At 31.2% G+C, this 21,546-nt stretch overlaps 2 protein-coding genes and 1 long non-coding RNA gene across 3 annotated transcripts; all 3 read right to left on the reverse strand.

The window, feature by feature from the left end:
* Window positions 1-3,241: 3,241 nt before the first annotated feature.
* On the reverse strand, window positions 3,242-4,754 carry LOC125846086 (8-hydroxygeraniol dehydrogenase-like). The gene is made up of 4 exons (XM_049525538.1): window positions 4,741-4,754; window positions 3,802-4,312; window positions 3,550-3,703; window positions 3,242-3,458 (listed from the first exon to the last, which is right to left on the reverse strand). The coding sequence occupies exons 1-4, from the start codon at window positions 4,752-4,754 to the stop codon at window positions 3,256-3,258; spliced, it is 882 nt and encodes a 293-aa protein (XP_049381495.1). The 3' UTR covers window positions 3,242-3,255.
* Window positions 4,755-9,523: 4,769 nt separating this feature from the next.
* Window positions 9,524-15,161, reverse strand: LOC125843917 (probable rhamnogalacturonate lyase B; the record flags this gene model as incomplete). The annotated part of the gene is made up of 12 exons (XM_049523140.1): window positions 9,524-9,760; window positions 9,863-9,989; window positions 10,607-10,723; window positions 10,815-10,974; window positions 11,150-11,291; window positions 11,382-11,466; window positions 12,876-12,982; window positions 13,197-13,355; window positions 13,939-14,115; window positions 14,470-14,605; window positions 14,798-14,917; window positions 15,007-15,161. Coding segments are annotated over 12 exons (1,722 nt in total), but the record flags the coding sequence as incomplete, so codon positions are not given.
* A 69-nt stretch (window positions 15,162-15,230) lies between these two features.
* On the reverse strand, window positions 15,231-15,651 carry LOC125843943 (uncharacterized). The gene is made up of 3 exons (XR_007444096.1): window positions 15,599-15,651; window positions 15,327-15,448; window positions 15,231-15,257 (listed from the first exon to the last, which is right to left on the reverse strand). It is a non-coding gene; the product is annotated as an uncharacterized LOC125843943 (long non-coding RNA).
* Window positions 15,652-21,546: the final 5,895 nt, after the last annotated feature.

Genomic DNA, 21,546 nt, shown 5'->3' on the forward strand with positions numbered 1-21,546 from the left:
CAGAACTATTTAATATCTTTGTAAATGGGCCATTTTTACCCATTCCCTAGTCTATGTAGTCGCGCGTGTTGCTCACTCCCTGTGATATAATTCAACCCGACCCGACCCTATTCTTTGAAGAAAAGTCGCTTCGCTTCAAAGGTTTGTCTCCTCCACATCAAGCCTATGCATTTTCCTATTTGCTACATCTTGAATGCTTATAACGACTTCTTCAACACAATCTAGTATTCTTCACTGCAATGTGAACGTAAATTTAAATTATTAGAGGGCATGGGCTATGTGCAGGAACGCAAAAGAAGCGGAAAGGAAAGTGATAGAAATAGAGAGCAGCAACGTTGATCTTGCTATGGAAAACACCATGAAATTGAAAAATTAGGGCTACCAATTGCTATTTTGGGTTTAAATTTGGGGAAGATGACATAAATTAATTAAATAATTAATAATAAAGAAAGAAAATGACACATGACACTTTTAAACTGGTCCATGGCAGTGAAAACACTGCATGACGCGCCTCATGTGCGTGGTAACAATGCAGACGAGGGAATGGGTAAAAATGGCCCATTTACAAAGATATTAAATAGTTTTGTGGGGTGATAGGACACTTTGAAAGTTAAGATGTCTTTATGCAAATATGGGACAACTTTGATGGTGTCTTTATGTCTTTTCTCTTTTTTTCAAATATAACTTAGTATAAGTCATTTATTAGTTTAGATTAATGAAGAAGGAAATAATATGGGTCCTCTATTAGGTCAATTCAGAAAATAAAAAAGCAAAAAACAAAACAAAAAAAATAAAATCTATTTGTAATATCTAGTTGTGTCATTTAAAAAAAAAAGTCATGTTTAAATAGTTTTTTTTATTTTCCTTTCAACGTGAATATATATTTTTTTAAGTTGGTATTGTTACTCCATATTTGAAAGGAATATAGTTTTATAAAAGTAGTTCAAATACAACATACCTCTTAGATAAAAAGATCAAACACATATTTAAAATCAGAATATACCTATAGTTTATGGACCAAAAATGCTCTTATTCCTACTTTATACAAGAATTTAAGTTATGACATCAACAAGGGTTGTGGTAGAGTACTAATAAGTACTCCTCCATTTTTAATCAAAAGTCTCGGATTCAAGTCTCCGATCTGATTATAAAGTTGCCTTTGTTAGAAAGAATGTGGAATTTTCCGACGTGAACGTGAATTTTCAAACTTGTCCCGCCTCCTTACTCAAAATATCAGAGACAGCTTCGTACACTAATAACTTATAATAGACGAGCCCTATATCCTTATGTTTCGAACTTGCTTTTGGTACAAGGGGAGGGACGAAAAATTCTAGCTATAGTTCTTCTTCTGCCTAATCTTTCGTACATCTTTGTGATTTAATCTTTAGAACCATGTGCCCAAGAGGGTGAGGGCCTTTATAGCCATAATTCTTCCCCCGGTTCTACATCAAAAGCAAGTCTCTTTGATTGCCCCACCGACCTTTTCTAAAAGCACCTTGGGTCGGAGGCTGGTTGTAAAGTAAGAAGGGTGGTGTGCTTTTGAATTTGATTTATTTTGATAGAAAGAAGAACCAGAATTGATCTTGGGTCATATCGTTTTTCAATTGTACGGTGGTTGGGCCCCAAAACAGATATCAAAGACTAGAAAATTTTGGGTAGCAAACATGTCAAACTGAAGTTGGGCAGTAACTAAATTATAATGCTACTGAAAAAGAAAATGTTATAGCTACAGGGGTCGTGAGGGCAGGGAGTGAACCTGATACAACAAATGATAAGATTGGGCTTCAAGAAAAGACAACTAATTCAAAGGCTTTTGTTGTTGCGTCGCAAGGCAATTGACCAAAGATGTAGCCATTAACACAACTGCTACTTTTGTGGCGCAAATAAAAGAACTTGGACAGTCTAATACAGTTGATAAAGCAGGGGTAACGATTGATATTTGACCTCAAATTGGTTCTCCACGAGCCTCTCAAATTGAGCCTCATATTGCTCTTAAGTTGAATATGGTTAACTCTCATGCTCTACCGATTGTTTCAGTCTCTCAAGTTACTTCGACAAATGATTTGATTACTTCTAGTGGGCAAAAAGGTGTTACAAGTGAGAGTCGATGGGCCGACCGGGTGGAAGAAGAGGATGAACATGTCACAACTCATAGAAAATTGAGCCCCGAAGCACCAATTTTTGTGCTTACCAGTGCTTCATCCCCATTACATATAGGGCAACAATTGGTTTTAACAGGTACTAATGTTCAAAATGTTTAAGTTGGTGACAAAAAGCTCCTTGATGCATTGATGAGTTCTAATGTTAAAAAGTTGAATTCTCTTACGCCTATAACACAAACAAACAACTACAAGATGTTGGTAGTAGTTCTTTCTCCACAAATAGATTTACTAACTTACAAGATAAGGACACCTTCGAGGGAAGTGAAGAAGAGGATAAGTTGAATTATTGTTTTGAAAATGCAACTAGGGATGCAGATATTTCTCCTAGGCAACAACGCAACAACAAAAAGAAGCATGGAAGAAAAAATAGTTGGGATGGTAAGATGACTGAGGAGTTTGTTCGAAGGCACCTACCGATGCTACTGGCAAAGCAAAATCATATGACAGTGTCAAAAACTTTAACAAGATCCAATAAATCTAAGAAGAATTGATGAACTATCAAGTATTGTTAGACAGATTTGAAGAGGAAGACAAAAGGAAAACACTCCAGGTTACTTTAGAAGGGCAATCTATCTTTTTTAGTTCATACTTTTGTAAAACGAAGTTTGAGTTTAATTACTCAAATCTCATCATGGCTTTTATACTTTTGTACTACTTAAGCATCCTCATTAGTAATATCATCATAGAGTGTATTATAAACTCTATGATGATCATAAAATACTTAGTTCTCTCTAGCTCTTATTTTCTTCATGCATGTTAATTATTAGAGGTATCGTACCTCATTAGAATTGGTAAGGTAAGGTCTAGCCCTCCTTGCTTGTACTTATCCCTGTTGAGGTTTTTCTTTTAATTATATTATTAATAAAAGGCTGCTAGACATTGTCTAGTGGTATAGATTTAAAAGAAGAAAAAATGAGATATCAAAGACCGGATGGAAAACAAAAACAAAAAATTGTTTACGAAAACTTATTATCATCATATAAAATAGAACATAAGAGTAGTAGAAAGGAATGTTTAGTAATTCCCACATAAACTCACACCATTCTTTCTTGCTTAAAATACAAACACACAACAAGAAGAACATGTCCCTATATTAACTCTTGTTCAAAGTATTGCCAATGTCAAGAACAAAACGATACTTAACGTCCGATTTCACGAGACGTTCCACCGCTGTATTCACATACTCCATTGGCACAACTTCAACATCTGGCGTTATGTTATGCTTCTCCGCGAAGCTTACCATCTCTTGTATCTCTTTCACCCCTCCTACCGCACTCCCTCCCACTAGCTTTCGTCCTGTTTTCCACATTATATACTTGAGTTATTAATTAAATCAAACGGACATGTTAGAACTTAAATGAAGAATAAGATACTACGCGAAATGTACCTGAAAGCAATGGAAATACAGGCAACTCTAGTGGTTTTTCAGGGGCACCAACCATCACTAGCTTCCCATTAGTTTTCAACAAATTAAGCAATGGAAAAATAGGATGAACCGCGGAAACAGTGTCAATGATTCCATCAAGTGAACCCCCTGCAGCCTGCTCGTATTTACACATGCAAACGAAAATTCATACTTATGTCACATGAATATCATTGTAAATTTGTGATTGAAGCTAAGTTGATTGATTGAACGAACTTGCATTTGTTCAGGATCACGACTAACCAAAAATGAGTCTGCTCCTAAACGCTCAATTGCCTCGTCTTTTTTACTAAGAGATGTACTAATGACAGTAACTTTGGTTCCAAACGCCTTGGCGAATTTCACAGCCATATGTCCAAGTCCACCGAGACCAACAACACCAATATGCATTCCAGGTTTATCTAGTCCGTAATATCTCAAAGGGCTATAAGTTGTGACCCCTGAACATAATAGGGGAGCTGCTTCCATTGGCAAATTATCAGGCCAACGAACGATAAAATGCTCGTTGACAACCATGAGATCGGAGTAACCACCGTGAGTGATGGTTCCATCAGAGTGAGTACCATTGGCTGTCAATACCTGTCCAGGACAGTAATTCTCGAGATCATTGGTACAATTTTCACATTCGTTACATGATCCTACTAGATATTCAACGCCTATTTTGTCTCCGATTTTGAACTTGTCTACCTTGGTACCAACCTTAGTTACCACTCCAACAATTTCATGCCTGAAAAATCAATAGAGATTGACATAAATTTTGATCTCATAAACTTAAAAACTATATTGACCTTCAAGGGAATAACTTGTTAATCAATTTCACTATACATTTGGATTTTGACTACACATTTCTTAGTTGACTTAATCGAGTTGTCCAAATGATCATTCAACTAGTAGTTATTATCACAGAAAGTATATGACTTTCTAAGTGATCATATGAGAAATCAATCCGCCCTCTACCCCTTCCATCCAAGTATTTTTAAATTTTTTTGTTTGGTGTTAAAGACAACATCCACTTACATAATCTTCTTGAAGTTCAAAATTGTTTACCACATAGTGCAAATCTATGTTGTTCGGATTCTTCAAAAATATTGAAGCACTGTATCATATTTTTGGAGGATCCAATACGTACCAAAAGGTATGTTAGAAGAGTCTGACCAACATAGTTCCATAGTTCCAAGCACATAAGAGAAGGAAATTGGAAGTAGCTCAGATTAGGATTTTTTTTTCCCCCAGAAATATCAATATGTTTGTAGTATCTCTGAAAGCAGTCAGAATTCTAGTAATGAATATTCTTGCAGATTTTAATGGAAAAATGGATATTTGTAAGTGGCGTAGCCAAGAATTCTAATAAAAATATATGGAGAGAAGTATTGAAAACAATTCTAAATTCGGCATAAATTATTAGTTTCATTTTTGAACTATTGACAGCCTTAAAGAAACTCATTTACTTGACTAACTGAACTTAAATACACTCTCAATCTTGCAACATGGGTGAAATACACTCCTATGTTCTTGCCAAGTTTAGGGGGGTTTCAACACTTCTCTCGGCTTTTTATTAAGAGTCACATACTCCTACAAGAGTTTGAGACCACTTGCTATGTCATGTGACAGATCGTAGGTGTATCGAGAGTGTATCTAAGTTTAGTTAGTTAGGTAGAAGGATATTTTTAAGACTGACAATATGTTAGAGATTGATTTTAGCTGAAATCAAATTAAGAGTTTGTTTGGATTGATTTTAAAAAGTAGATTTTAACTCAAAAATAAAAAGTCAAACTTAAATAACTTTTAAGTCAAAAAATAAAAAGTAGGGGGGACTACTTTTAGCTTTTGACTTATTTTAAGTCATTTTTTACTTATTTTAAGTTATTTTTAACTTTGCCAAACACTTACTAACCTTTACTTTAAGTCATTTTTTTTACTTATTTTAAGTTATTTTTATGTTTGTCAAGCACAGAAAAGTTAAAAACTGACTTAAAAGTAGGTTTGGCCATATCTTAAGTCAATCTAAATGACACATTTATGCATTATGTCTTAAATGTACTTATGTTCTAATTGATTAATTCCATTAAAATTTTCTTCTCTTGGAAGACTATCCCCCAACTTTCCTACCTCGTTATCATTAATTTAGCTTCACACCGCGTAAAATCTAGTTAAGTATTTTAGAGAAGGGCATTTTTAGTCGGGAATTTACTCAAATTCCAGACTTTTTATTAAGGATAAATGAATTTTATTTATCTCATCACATTCTAATTAGTGATAACGAAATGTAAAAGCAGATAGGAATCTCATAAGATATGTTAGGGATCGATTTCTTCTGGTAATGTTTTTTCAATCGAGTTCATCGCATCAAACTTACATATTGTAATTTACATCTAGCTCCTATGTAGTTTGGTAGTTATTACCCATTAATGAATTTATCCAGTGCGTATCTAAAGTTAAAATAACGGCTACAATTTTTTATGAGATCCAAAAAAAAATCTTTTCTATAGAAGTTTCGTTTGTGTAGATATCTACCTTTTGATTACTATAAAGAACATGTATTTTATTAAAAAAAAAAAAAAAAACTAATTATTATAGTTAAATGTTATGAGTATCTAAGTTAAGTCCTTAAAGAAACTTCTATCTCGTCAAATTAATATTTATCTGATAAACTCTCCTTGGTTTAGCTTAAATTAACTTTCCTAAAAGGAGATTAATGATATTAATTGAGCAATTTATGAATATTAAGTTATATATATATATATATATTAAGAAGTGTAACCATTCCCTTTAAATCTTTGATCAAAGTCTATTTTTTGTGTTAATTATAAGAATGAGTATTTTGTCATGATTTAAGCTCATGATACTTATTGTTCATTTTGAATTAAGGCTCACATACATTTTTCTTTGAAAGTGTGTACCATGTGAACTTACTTATGACTTCTAAAACTTTTTACTTTCTTCTTTCATTTCGATATGAGATTAATCTAAGATATCATATGCATTTTATTATCAGAAGCTTGTAATTAACTTAGAAATTTAACAATTCCAAATTGACCCGCCCTCTAACATCACTGGTTCAGTCTTGGTTGTTAATTCTACTTATATTTAATTTGGCCATTCAATTATTTTGTCAAATACTAGAAGTTTGGGGTAGTTGGTTTTGTGGCTTAAACATTTGACTAAATTCACCTAATATTATGAGTTAGGACAACTAGCATAGGGACCAACATAAGAATATTTAGTATTGTCAAACTATGAAAGAAAATTAAACTATTACTCTCTCGTTTTAAAATATTTATCGTTCTTAATAAAAGTATTTATTTCAAATTACTTGTTATTTAAAAATGTAAAGTAAAATTAATTATTTTTTCCTACTTTACCCATAGGCCTTAAAGACTATAAATATTTCAATTATGACTCATAAATAGAGTATTCCGTGAAGACAAATATCTATTATAATTAATTGTATTTTTTTAAGAAATGTGTAATTAAAAAATAAACATTTTTTCAACCATATTTTACGTCTAGAATTAGTAGGATTTTATCTCCATAAAGACAACTCAACATTAAAATAGGCTTTTCTTGATTTTGTCAACCTAAACATTAATGTGTATTAATCTATTTATAAATATTGGTATTTTTAAAACAAAAGTAAGTAGTCATTTATATCTCTTTCTGTTTCAAATTCATCCATTTTTTGTTTCATTTAATTAGTTGGAGCACCAATTAAATGAGATCTCTAAGAAAATAAAATACAAAAAAATTAAAAAAACCGTGTGATTAAGATTATTAAATGTCTTTTGATGAGAAGGGGGTTTAAGCAACAGTTCAACATATTCATTTAAATACAAAACATAAATAAAAATAAAAATTCAATAATATTTGATAAGAAAATTGTGATTAGTTGTAAGACGAATATATTTAGTTTAGTTTAAATTCTATATTCAGTTTTATTAAAAAGTGTGCGAAAGTTGTAAAAGATAGATAAGATAATATGAACGGAAAAAAAATAATTACCATGGGAAAGGGACTTTAATTTATTTTTTTTGTCACTATTAAAAAACGGAATTTGTTGGTTTCGAAGCCCGTTCTTGGTTTTGTAACAAACTAATTTGTGATTATTATGCATATTAATTACAGATAATGCCATATTTAAGAGGTTAAGATTAGCGTGATTAGCATGGTCATCGGTGGAAGCAGATTCAAAATTTAAATTGTACGTGAATTCCATCTTTTAAAAACCTTAGCAATGAATCTATTATATTTTTAAAGTCACGGGTCACAATTTTAATAAGTTTTAATACATAAACTATTCTATAAAGAAATGATAAATATCTATAATTGAACGTTTATATCAAACTAATTCAACTTATTTTGAATTTCACTTTTTAGTAAGTTTTATTTTTATAGGTACCATATAGAACCCCCACCCCCACCTTGAAAAAGATAAAATAATAATAATAAAAAAGAATGGACACTTACAAGAATTAAAAATAATAAGAAAACTCAAATTTGCTAAATATGAAAAAAAATTATACAACTCAATTGACAAAAATTGATAATCAAGAAAAGCATTTTTGAACTATTTAACACAAATTGATAATCATATAAAAAAGGAAAATCATCAAATGACGATATAAAAAACATTTTTTCTTCAAAAATTGAATTAATTTACGAAAATTTGCAATCACGAACAAGAATTTTATACTGTTTAATATTCATTAAATAAAAGAAATCAATTATTAGGGATGGTTTATATTCTGTTAAAATGACTAGAGACTAAATTCCATTGATATTGACTATAAATTCTAGGGAAATCTATCATTATTTCAAATAGTTTTCGAGTAAAATTCATTCTTTTTTGTTAAACCTAGAGCAATCGTTAGTAGGAATGACATTTTAAAACTACTTTGTTAACGTGGAGGATATTTTTAAGCTACGTAGTTTGAATAATATACAAGGCTCTCATTTTGAATAATTCAAAATTATTTGTAACCTCATTAACTTTTTTCAACTTCTATACCAAATATAGGTCATAGGAGGCTCTTTCTGACGTTCAATTTTCAGAAAAGTCAAACTCTATAGGTTATAATTAGGTCAAGAAACTTTGTTGTCATTCTCCTTAATTAAAAAAAAATTCGAAAAGTGGCATCTATTGGTATAACGCATCTCTTAATAAAATTTTAATTAGAATTAAAATAACTATTTTTAGTATGAGGATCAAATAATATGAAACAAAAGGAGCATTTTCATTGTCTAGTGACTTTAATATGAAAATACTTTTTATAGAAGTATTCAAAAAGTGAATATAAAATGCACTTTTGTTGCTAGAATCCTGAGGGATCAAAAGTGCTAAAATAAAAAAGTCATGATGAAGATGTGGACGTTTTTATATTTTTTGGGATCATGTGATACCAAATTAAAAGGACCACTCGTGACTTTTAATTAAACTTATTATGATCCATAATAAAATAAAATAAAAATTAGAACCTTTTTGTGTTGCAAAGTTTTCACACAAGAAAAGAATTGTGAAATGTTTTACAAAGGTTAATCTGTTCAAGCCTTAGAGAATAGAGTTAATAGATACCTATACTTACAAAATAAAGTTGGTATTCTGCAAAATTAGTTGAGGTGCACATAAGATAGACCCGAGACCACGATTATAAGGGTAAAAAGGGAAAAACAACTGATATTTGTGTTGGCAAATGTACATGTAAATGACTAAATATAATGTTACTCACAATTGAAATACAGAAATTACTCACTTTTCACACCAATAGTGGAAAATATATTTACTTTTGTCACATAAGGTATTATAGGCAAATTTTTATGATAAACATTATTCGATAACTTGGTAGAAGAATCTTTCTGTTGTCTATGTATATACATATTTATCATTCTCCAAAACTCACTAATGAAATCACATTGAATATGTTGTCGTTGAATGACCATTTTATCATTGATGAGGTCCTTCTAAACGAAGATAATCATACATTACTCCCTGCAAAGGGTTAGTAGCTATTGCTTGTGTAAGAAAAATTATGTTTGTTCCTTCTACAAGTAGATTGCCCTTTACTTCGATACTATAAAGAAAATATAATCCATGAATACCATGCCTCGCGATTGCATTATCTCCCCCTATTTTCCCTGTCGTAAAATGAGGTTCTACAACTTTTTCATCGTTGAAACGAACCTTAAAAGAGAAAGAAAACAACAACTATAGTCAATATTTCATGTATCATTTAAACATAAACAAAAGGAATAGAAAAATCAACTTGATTGAAATGAAACATACTTGTAGTTCAGCTCTTTGAGCTGCTGCAAGAGCCATTTGGAGAGTGTAATTTGATGCATTGTCGACATTTTCAAGGTTAAATATGATTTTCCATGTGGTAGATATATAGGTCTTGTTTCCTATGTTCCTACACAAGGAAGTGACATCGTTATTCAACAACAATAACAACAAATTCAATATAATCTCGAGGTCTTGTATTTTTTTTTTTTTGTATTTAGCTTATGGTTAGAGAATGATGCCTATTATGTGTGTATGTCAATGCATACATACTATGCCTTGATGGGTAATTTACAAAAAAAATAAAAAAAATAAGTGGCATTCTGGAACACTGAGCTCACACTATGTGCGAAGGCCGTTTTCATGGCTTGAAAGTGACCTCTTGGTCACATGACGGCACTTCTTACCGTTACGCCAGATTCCCCTTCGTTACAAATTGTCCAGGAATTGACGACTTACACATTCAGTGACTTGGCACTAGAAGTTTCCAAATTGAGACTATTGGGTAAATTCACTATAATAGAAAAGAGGTTAATTCACAAAAAGAAAAGTTAAATGGTAGTCTGACACACTAATTTCCCACTATGCATGAGGATCAGGAAAGGGAAACAACTTGAACTCGTGACCTCTTGGTCACACGGCAACACCTCTTACTAACGCACCAAATTAAATCTCTCCTTACTTACAAAAATGAAAATAACTTCAAAAACAAGAATTATAGGAAACTCTAGGGAATATAATACATACCTAGTAACATGAGCAAAAAACCAATCTTTTGAATAATTGCTAGTCCCAACATTGTAGACAAGATCATTTTCAGGATATAAAACACTATATTGTTCCCACAAACCATATTGTCTAAATCTGCAAACCAAAAATAAAGTGAATAAGCTACAATATTTTCAGTATAACAAGAAAATATTCAAAATAGCCATTGAACATTTTTCGATCATACATTAATTCAAAATTGTTTTGGTATACGTGCACGTTAAATTCTGGAGGTGGTGTTGGAACGAAGAACTCAGCAGCTGTTCGATCTGGTACACCGATTTCCCAAAGTGTAGCTCCATTTCTTGGAGGATTATAAACCAAACTCCCTAATTCAATACTAGAACCTACATCTCGATACACATGAAAATTGAAAGAAAACGAAAATGAGTTCATAAGAGCATCGAAATTAGTCTCATTTTAAACAACAACAACATATCCAGTGTGATCCCTGAAGTACCAGAGTCTGGAGCTAAACTTTGAATTAACAAATAACATAAGGGCTAAGTAAGAAATCGAAACCTGGAGTAACTTGTACATCAAAAGTGTATTTGTAATCCCCAATAATTCCTGGGGCAATTGCATACAAGTTATATGTTCCGGATATGACATTTTCTATGGTGAAATTCCCCATAGCGTCTGTTTTAGTCCAAAACTGATAATCCTGAAAACAAAACGAAATAAAGTTACTCTATTAATAATCTATATAATAAAAAAAAATCTTTAAATAATTTTATGAATCATGCAACTTTACTTTGTTTTCTCTTTGCCAAGATCCAACATCTCCTGGTGATGCTAACCCTATATAACCATTGGATGAGGGTACTAAAGTCGTAGTGCTGAAAATACAAATTATAGATGTCAAATATTAGTAAAATTTTATTTAATTGCACTTATAAGTATAACATTAGTCACACTTAAATAAAGAGTTTTCGCAATGAAATAACACAATGTGGGTTCACTTGACATTCCTTCGCTCAATATGGGTTCGCCTCTACTTATGATATAAAAGCTACAAAGTTGATCTTTTTAATGATGGATTCGTTCGATATTTCTTTTCATTAATAAATAAAAATAATTGATTTAAGCACTGGAAAGTTACTAGTTTTAACTACAAGTATTACAAAGTTACAACTGATATTTAGAAAATTTAATTATTTTCTTATATAGTCATGTTATTATGAAGGTAGTAAAAAAGAAATCAAATTTATATGTTTTAAGTTAAATGAGTAAACTTTGTCTAATATTTTAGTTATTTGAATTATACTATTTAAATCTTATTATATATCAATAAGATTTTTTAGAACAAGAACCATCATATTGTATTGTAACAAATGACTTACATTTAATTAACATGAAAAAAGTATTTTCCTATATATAATAATATAGTAACTCTTTGCCTATAGAGCTATAAACAATAGACACGTTTCCTATTGAAGGAATGTCAATACAAATTTTTGTATCGATAATTATTTTTTTTCAAACTTAACAAAAACTTATTAAACAAAAAACTAAATACAATTCATCAACTTTGCAGATTAAACTTGGCAAGATTCATATAACATTTTAACATAGCAAAAATCAATGATATAAAATAACACTCTATTATCATAGAACATTTTCCGTCACAAATCTGGAAAAAAATTATTTTTAATAATTATATATTTTGGGCAAATATTGGAGGATGGATGGGTAAGGATCTTGAGGAAAATGGTAGAACCATTTCAAAAGGATTTTGCTAAATATATACTCCTCGGAGCAAATTTTTTTCTTTTTTTTCGGGAGAGATTACATTTCCCATATTCTCATACATAATGCATTTTACTGTTGTAATTGAATTAAAAAGGATCTTATTTAGATTCTTATCAGCTTATAAGTACAAATTCAATTAACTTATCAATATAAATTAAATTTATAATTTATTTATCAAATTACGAATCATGCAACTTTATTTTGTTTTTCGCTTTGCCAATATCATCCCTCGTGATGATACTAAAGTAGTAATGCTGAAAATACAAATTATAGATCTTAAATATTAATGAAATTTAATTTAATTGCACTCATAACATTATCACACAAGAACGCGAAATTAAACAATACCATTCCATTTATGAGACACAATAGAGTTTTCGCGATAAAAATAGATTATTAATCGAATCCACACTATTCCAAGACACTCCCTTTTTCAATTTTGATGCATAAATAATATGTACACAGATGCTAAAGAATGAACGGCAGAGATAACTACCTGTCGTTAACAAGAAGTTGGCCTCTAACCATTCCCCTTTGATTAGATTTGATGTACTCTTCTGAAACTGGAAAATCATAAGGCCAGCTTGCAACTTCTTGATTCATCTGTAAATTCGAACGTAGAATGCTTTCAGTAATATGTTAACTGAATCACTTCAGACAACATCCCAAATAGATACTATTCTCTCTGTCTCAATTTATGTAACACACTTTCGTTTTAAGTCAGTCGCAAAAAAAATGACACGTTTCAATATTTAGTAACAATTTCACATAAATTGGGACGTAGGGAGTAGAAAATAGTAAAAGATTAACTCATTACCTTTCTCTTAGCATCATCCCAGAGTATGGTGGGATTGTCCATAGCTGAAGAATTTGAGTTAAGATACAAAAATACAGGGCCAATAACTTTTTTCCATGGCTCTCCTTGTTGAAATTTGATTACAAGATCATCTCCAGCAAAATGTCTACTTACAAATATCTGAGATTATGAAGATATATTCAATAACACTACTACTATTACTTGTACGTCTGAGTTTCAAACAAGTCGTATATAATTAAGAGCAACTTTCACATATAGCAAACACAAAATTCATATTTGTATGTTATAGCAAAGTTTGTATAATTGCGCTCCATAACAAACATATATATGTATAATTCGCTATACATATATAAAAAAAACAGTTGTATAATTTGCTTTGGTATGCATATACAAAAAGATCAATTGTATAAAGTGAGAGAGGCGAGTGAGCGAGCGAGATCTGGGAGAGTGGCGAGCGAGATCTGGGAGAGGGGAGAGAGGGGAACGAAAATATATGTACATATACAATTTTCTCTCGCTTTATACAAACACAAACGCACTTTATACACTTGCGTTTGCATAAAAAACGAGAGAGGCGAGGGAGAGAACGAGAGTGGCGAGCGAGATTCACCAGGAGAGAGGTGAAATAGCAATAGTTTGCTATGAGGTACAATTAAATCAAACTATATTTATAGCATTTAATTTGAATTAATAGTTTGCTATTTTATATAATATTCCCTATAATTAATTCAAATGTACTTACAGATAGTACAGTTGGACCAACATGTGAAGTAAGATCTTGTTTGTAAGGTCCTCCAGTACGAAATTCATCGTTCGGAATTATCATCCAAAATCCTACTGGAGGATTAATAGTAGAACTAACCCATCCATGAACTCTATCGTCTTTGTTATCAGTTGCATAAAAGTATTTGTCATCTACCTGCAAATTTGTAGATGTAAATTTGTGACTTCCTAGGAAGTCACATGTTCGAGCTGTGGAAGCACTCTTGCAGAAATAAAAAGTAAGAATAATTGCATACAATAGACCCTTGTGGTACGACCCTTCTCTGACCCTGTGCATAGTAGGACCTTAGTACATCGAGCTGCACTTCTCTATCTAGGACGAAGGACAACATGTTTGTATAATAAACAAGTTCAATCTCCTCCTTAACATAGGTATTGTTGACGATATAATTAAGTAAATAAAAGTGTCTTGTATTATAGCATATTAAGCTTTTAAATGATATGGTCACACGTTGAATAGATACATGGTTTAGAATACGATGGATCTTACCTCTCCTTTTAGATTCGGATTAGTTGGATTTGTCAAAAGAACAGCTTCTTTGTAGTCAAGCACCTTCCCCGTCTCTCGATCCACTGGCATTGGCATGATCCTCTGCCTCTCGTCCGAGATAGCCATGTAATGAAACCTATAAATTAAAACCATGAAGTTTTATTCAACAACATACACATTGTATTTCCACAGGTCGGGTCTGGGGAGGGTAGAGTGTACACAAAACCTTACCTCTACCTCGTGGAGATAGAGAGGTTGTTTTACAAAACATCCTCGGCTCAAAAACAGAGATATCTTAAGTAAATGATGAGAAAGTTTAAATCAGTACATGTCCTGTTGAAGCTTGAAGACAACTCTTAGATTTTCGATATATACAAGGGGCAATCCTTCTAAACGCTCAACGATAGCATACGTATAAAATCCAGGGGTGTCTCGTAACATCACAAACCTGAAAATTCATCGATTTAGCATACGTATACAAAATTGAGATTTCTGAAAAAAAAAATGAAAAAATTGAGCTTTTATAGGACACTTCACCTTAAGTCACTGTTTAATGGAAGTTCATCAGATTGAGAAGCATTCCATGTACTTTTAAACGATATTTCTGCCTGGTTTTCGGTATCCATAATGACCTCGAAACTATTTCCCAAGAACCTGGATTTTACGCGAAAAATGGACTTATAATTTTGGATGATCGAATTTCATGTAACTTAATTTGTGACTAGAAGGTAAAGGATTACTTTTTTCAAGCTCTTTTAGACGTATGATTCCAAAAAATATCCCAATACCTGAAAAATATCATAGGTTAAGCCAAACAAGTTGAAACAGAGGGAGTAAGATGTTTATAGGTAATATACCCTCTATTTTTTTCAACATTTTGAGTCGCGAGTAAGTTATTGACTCCACCATATGATATGCTCGTAACGAGACCATATGGTATTGATAATGTAACATTGACAATGCCATTGCTCATCGTCACCTAAAGAGAGACGACATAGGATAAACACGCGACAAGATGTGAAAAATCATGGATCAAAGTACAACAATTAAACATGATGTACAATTAGACATGTACTGTCTAGTTTAGGTAGGTAAAAAAAACAATGAATAGTTAGAGGTATAAATTTACTTGGTTAGTTTGTATATCCAATCTAACAATCGACGTTTCTATCAATCTTCGCCTGTTTTCGGAACAATAAACAGCAAATCAGTATGCAAATCTTCATAGGACTAAAATGCAGAAAGTACCTTACTTTAGATTTATACTAGAAGAAATTTCTCACATAATCAAAATCACAACTTTTGTGATATTTCAACTTTATTCAGACAAGTTGTTTACGTCAAGTCAATGAATATATGACGAGTGTATTCTACAGGGATGTACCTTGGCTCTAATACCAAGTAAGAATAAAATAGGTTGATTTATGATCTGCATTTTAGCTTATTTCAATCTAATCAATTTAAATTGAAGTAACTTTTGGATGGGTAATAACCCGCCCATTTATTAATTTTGTTGATGAGTAAGTTATATAGATCAACTTACTCGCACCTCAATTATATCTTCAGAGATAATCACTACCAAGTACATTGCTGCCTCTTACGATAGTGTTCGGCCCAACTTGTAAGCATATTAAGAATTTACTCGACTATTCCACTCGATATCTACTATTTGTACACCTCATCATACTTGTTGCCACAATTGGATTTTCCCACTAAATCACACTAAGTTGTGAAAAAAAATTATTATAACACGTTAAAATACACTGATAGATTAAGAGTTAAATAAAAAAAATAGAGACTTACCCATCAACTCTCAACAACAATGTAAAAGCAACCACAGTAAACTCCACAACATATAATAAGCTTAGTTGCATATTCTTCCCCATGTTCTGCATTTTCACAATATAAATATTAATTGAGTAAGATAAATTAATTAATTAAATATATATGGTACATATGTTAATTTGATGTAAATATAAGGTACGAATAATAATTTACTTAATTCATCTACTATGGTTGCTGAAGCCATTAAATTAATTAAATGTCACAACATGAGTTGCTAAAATTAGGAGTTAGTCACGGACGTATGTAGCATAAGGACAGAAAATGTAGTTAATTATGTTCAACTCTTTTGACTTATACCTATATATAATTATTTAAATAAGTGAAATTAGTTGTAATTATTTAAATAGTAAAGTACAATATTGTAAATAACGAAATTTTGTGGGGTTCTATCATACAAGTTCAATTTTAGTTAGGGTTCTTAGAGATTACTCTGTCATAAACTCTAGTTTAGGTATAAAGAAAAGGTAATATGTTTTCATGAAGAAGCATCTCGAATATTCCGTACATTCTTGAAATATTCATTAAGAAATCAAGATATGATCAGACTTTTTTTATCAATCAAATATTTCAAGAAAATTCACAGAATCTTCTTCACATGAATATCAAATAAATTCCAAAAATGTCCAAATCATCCTAAATTTGAGAAATATATTTAAGAAAGGAAACTACCCGCACACCTCATTAAAAAATTGAGTTCTGTTAAAGAATTTTAACAAGTTCAGAATCAACTGTTGAGACTATTTTTTGGATCAAAATCGAAGGGACAAATCTATGTGGGACTAAGCCCAAAAAGGACAATGCCTGAATAGTTGGACCAAGATCGTTAAATATATAAACATGTCATGTTTAATCTTGAGAGTACTAAATATAGATAGATGACTTTTTTTATAAAAAGATGGACCAGAAAGAAAAGTGAGATACGTAAACTGAAATCAATACATACTCTTTTCTTTGCATCATTCCAAAGTATAGAAGGATTTGCCTTGGCTGCAGCATTTGAATTTAGATACACAAAAACAGGACCAATAACTTTTTTCCATGCTTCTCCTTGTCCAAATTTAATTGCTAAATCCTCTCCAGCATAATGTGTACTCACAAATATCTTGCAATTATAATAAATTAATAACAAGTTTCATATCATATAATATAATATAATTGATTAATTAATTAATTAATGACTTACACTAAGTACAGTTGGACCAACATGTGTAGTAAGGTCTTGTCTAAAAGGTCCTCCAGTACGATATTCATTACTTGGATTAATCATCCAAAATCCTAATGGAGGATTAGTAGTACTAATCCATCCATAAACTTTACCATCTTTATTATCACTTGCATAGAAATACTTGTCATCCACCTGAATAATTAGGTGAAAAAATCATCATAAAAGTCTTATTAATTATATTGTTATCGACTATTGTTACCTACAATAAAAAAAAATTATATCTCTCCATCCTTAATCTGAAGTTTAGGAATTTGGCATTTGGTTGTAGTTTTGAAAATTATAAGTTTTGAATTTGAAGTTCGGATTTTGAAATGGATCATATATACATATTCAGTTAATTTCTCAATAAACATATTGGATTTTGTCAAACCTGTACTTACCATGCTAGCTAGGGATTTAGTCAAACCTTGTAGCTTCGGATCAATAACCCTATATATGTGTGAAAAAATGACTTGATCGGGTATGTAAATTTATACTAATTATAGAGTCATACCTCTCCTTTTAAATTTGGATTAGTCGGATCAGTGAGAAGAATAGCTTCTTTATAGTCAAGCACTTGGCCTTTCTCTCGATCTATTTCTGTTGGCATGACACGTTGCCTCTCATCAGAAACAACCATATAATGAAACTTATATACATAAATATACAGTTTCAATATACTATATATTTATTTTTATCCAATACAAATTAAAATAGATATTTTAAAAGAAATATCTTTCTAATTAATGATAAGAAATTATTTTAAATATATATAAAAAAATTACGTACATGTTTCCTTGAAGCTTGAACACAAGCTTGAGATTTTGTATATACGAAATTGGCCATCCTTTTAAACGTTCAACGATCGAATATGTATAAAATCCAGGTGTATTGCGTAGCATTATAAATCTGAAATTAATTCTCTATATATCAGTACATTGTTATAGCAACCAAAAGATAGCTAGAGAAACGTCATTATAAAGAAGTTTGATCATATGTTCGGACAATGCAACATTATTTTCGCGCTATCAGAATCACATAAAATATAATTTTGGTAAAATAAAATACTTACCTTTTATCAATGTTCAAGGGAGGTTCATTTGATTGAGAAAGCATTCCATGTTCTTTTAAATGAAATTTCTGTCTGATTTTCATTATTAATTATCACCTCAAAACTTGTTCCCGAAAGCCTGCAAAACCAAAAGTATATTGAACTTAATTTTCAATTTTTTAATATTATCGTATGAATAGGATCCTTCTATTCTTAATCATCATAAGTGTCGGGTTCAATATTAATGTCATGGGAATGACAAACCCCCGGTAGAGAGAACAATTAACTTTTTTCTTTAATAAACTCTACACAACATGAATCTGAATTAATAGTGTCAGTAAGTATCAGATAAAAACTAGTACTACAGTACTAACAAACACAAATTCTCAGTAGGTTCCGTCAAAAATTGGGCTATTGAAAATGTTCGTTGTTCTAATGTATAACGTCCGTTGGAAATTCACATTTTTTTAATAGTGAAAAGATATCCCAAGAATAGAGATAATAATGATTTTCAATTGTCCAAGACCTTAAGGATTTAAGCTATGAAACAGACTCTGACAAAAATACAGAACAAAATTATATCAATAGATCCCTAATAAAATTTAGTACACCAAATTGTGCTTTAATAGTTGATTCATCAAAAATTAATTTGAGACAAGAAAGATAAAACTTGCTTTGCTCGAGTTGTACGAGGTCCAATGTTATTCCAAATAATATCCCAATACCTGAAATAAACATAATAAAGTATTACAAGTAATTAATGTCCACATTAGATAAAAATCTAAATTATTAATCGAAGATTAAAGTTTAATAAATTTACCCTCTATTGGTTTCTAAATTGTGGGTGGATAGTAGATTTTGGACCCCACCATATGATATGCCAGTGACATCACCATGCGGTTTTGATAAAGTTATATTGAAGATGACATTACTCATCGTCACCTGTAATATTTTAATTTTGAATTAATATCGGCTATCAGTAGGGAATGATAAAATTAATTAGCGTATAAATACTAAGTATTTTATCTTATACTAAGATCTAACTAAAAGGTGTAAACGTATACTTGTTTAGGTTGTATGTTCAATTTGAGTGTTCGCATTGCTGTCGATCTTCGTCTGTTTTTAGAACAAAGAAATAACGAAGTTAGGTAAATGGTTATGATTTAATTGAATCACTCGACTCAACTCAACTCAAATGTCCTTCTAACAATAGATCTTTATGTAACTATGCGTGGGAAGGAGTGTCACAACTATTATTAGGGTCCAATTTTGAGATCAATTTCACAATTGATCTCCTACATTGCACATTATACTAAAAGGGGTTATGTGACTCTCGAAAGTCATCTTTTATATTGTACCAAAATTGCCCCTACTTTTGCCCTACATTAGATATTGGGAAATTTTATGCCCTTGTTGTGACAAAAGTAGGGCATTTATGCCTTCCTATAGATTTCAACTAACGAAACTCTAAAAAAACACTTTTGTCATGTGTCAAGATCACAAACAAACAAAAGATCTTATTTAAAACCCCTTATTTTTTAACGAAGGACAAAAATATTCCTCGATAAATAGTACAAGAGCTAGCAATTTTGACCATTTTCCGTCGAATAAAAGTAACATAGACTTACCCATTGTGTGGATGACAGTCAGCTACAAGGAAGAACAATAAAGCAACCATAGTCACCTCCAACACATGTACACTTAATAATTGCTTATATCTCCCCATTTTCTGTATTTTCACTATTAAAAAGAAATTTAATAGATTCAATTAAAAATATAGAATTTGATAACATCGCTAAAAAAGAAATATTAGCTGATTTTTTCGTCTATCAAATCCTTAATGAACATAGTTATATCCGATACTGATGTAATAATCAAGATGTATAAAAGTTAGTCCAGTTCTCGCCGTCATGAGGAAAAAAACATGAAAATTGATCATTTATTAACAAAAAGAAAGGGAAAAAATTAGAAAAGAAGTTGCATACCTCTAATTTGCTAATCTTCTGTAAATGTAAATATAATATTTGTACTGTATTATTCTTTTATATAAGTTTTGAAATTGGTCATTAAATAAAATAATTTTCATTCAAAGCTAAATCTTAGAGGAGATTATATTTGGCCAATAAAAATGAAAGAAACAAGTCATATATTTTCTTAAGTAAAGTCAAGTGATTATAGTAGACAATAAATTAGCCTTAAAACAAAGTAACTAAATAGTATTCCAATAAAATGCCAAATCAATTTTTTTATCAGTTTCCTGTCCAATATGTTGACTTTCAAGAAAAATAAAATATTGCCAGTTCATGGATTTCAATAAATTTCATAAATAAGGAGTAAAATCAGAGGTGTCAAATGAGCGGATTGTGCTAAATTTAAGAGGGAATGGATTAAAATGGGTTGAGTTAATAAGTGGACGGGCCAATTGTTACTTGGGCTAATATACAACTCATAATCTAACCTGGCTAATTCTTACTAAATTTTAAGGGAATTTTACACAAACCACATAGTGTTAAGAGTTAATTATATCCTATCTCTGCTCTTTTTCCAAATTACAAAAAATCCTTTAAATTTAGTGGAATTCGGCAACATCCCAAAACGACCTAATACATCGTGTCCCGGCTTCGATACATCCCTCAACATCCTGATACATCGCGTCTCGATTTTGGATACATCACTGTCACACCCCAAATCCGGATGTGATGGCACGTGTCCATTTCCCACCGGACACGTCAGCCTAACCCAACCACAACGATAGAGAAGTAGAAATACGAGAATAAAAGATAATAAATAAGCGGAAGACTTTAATTAAGACTCAACACTACCCAGAATTTGGTTGTCACATGTACAAACCTCTAAATACAGAATTCGAATAAAAATATACAAGTCTCAGAGTATAGTTCTCGAATAGAACAAAACTAAAAGTAAAGATAACTCAAGGGCACGTCTGGAATGAACCGCTACCTCTCGAGTATGTCCC

Source organism: Solanum stenotomum, chromosome 11 (assembly GCF_019186545.1).
Source record: "Solanum stenotomum isolate F172 chromosome 11, ASM1918654v1, whole genome shotgun sequence".
NCBI classification, from domain to species: Eukaryota; Viridiplantae; Streptophyta; class Magnoliopsida; order Solanales; family Solanaceae; genus Solanum; species Solanum stenotomum.

Excerpts from the sequence above, each read along its gene's own strand:
- LOC125846086 (XM_049525538.1), bottom strand. Across the intron at positions 3,704-3,801 it reads GTGATCCTGAACAAATGCAA|GCTGCAGGGGGTTCACTTGA; the intron begins GTTCGTTCAATC and ends AAATACGAGCAG. Across the intron at positions 3,459-3,549 it reads TGTATTTCCATTGCTTTCAG|GACGAAAGCTAGTGGGAGGG; the intron begins GTACATTTCGCG and ends TGTGGAAAACAG.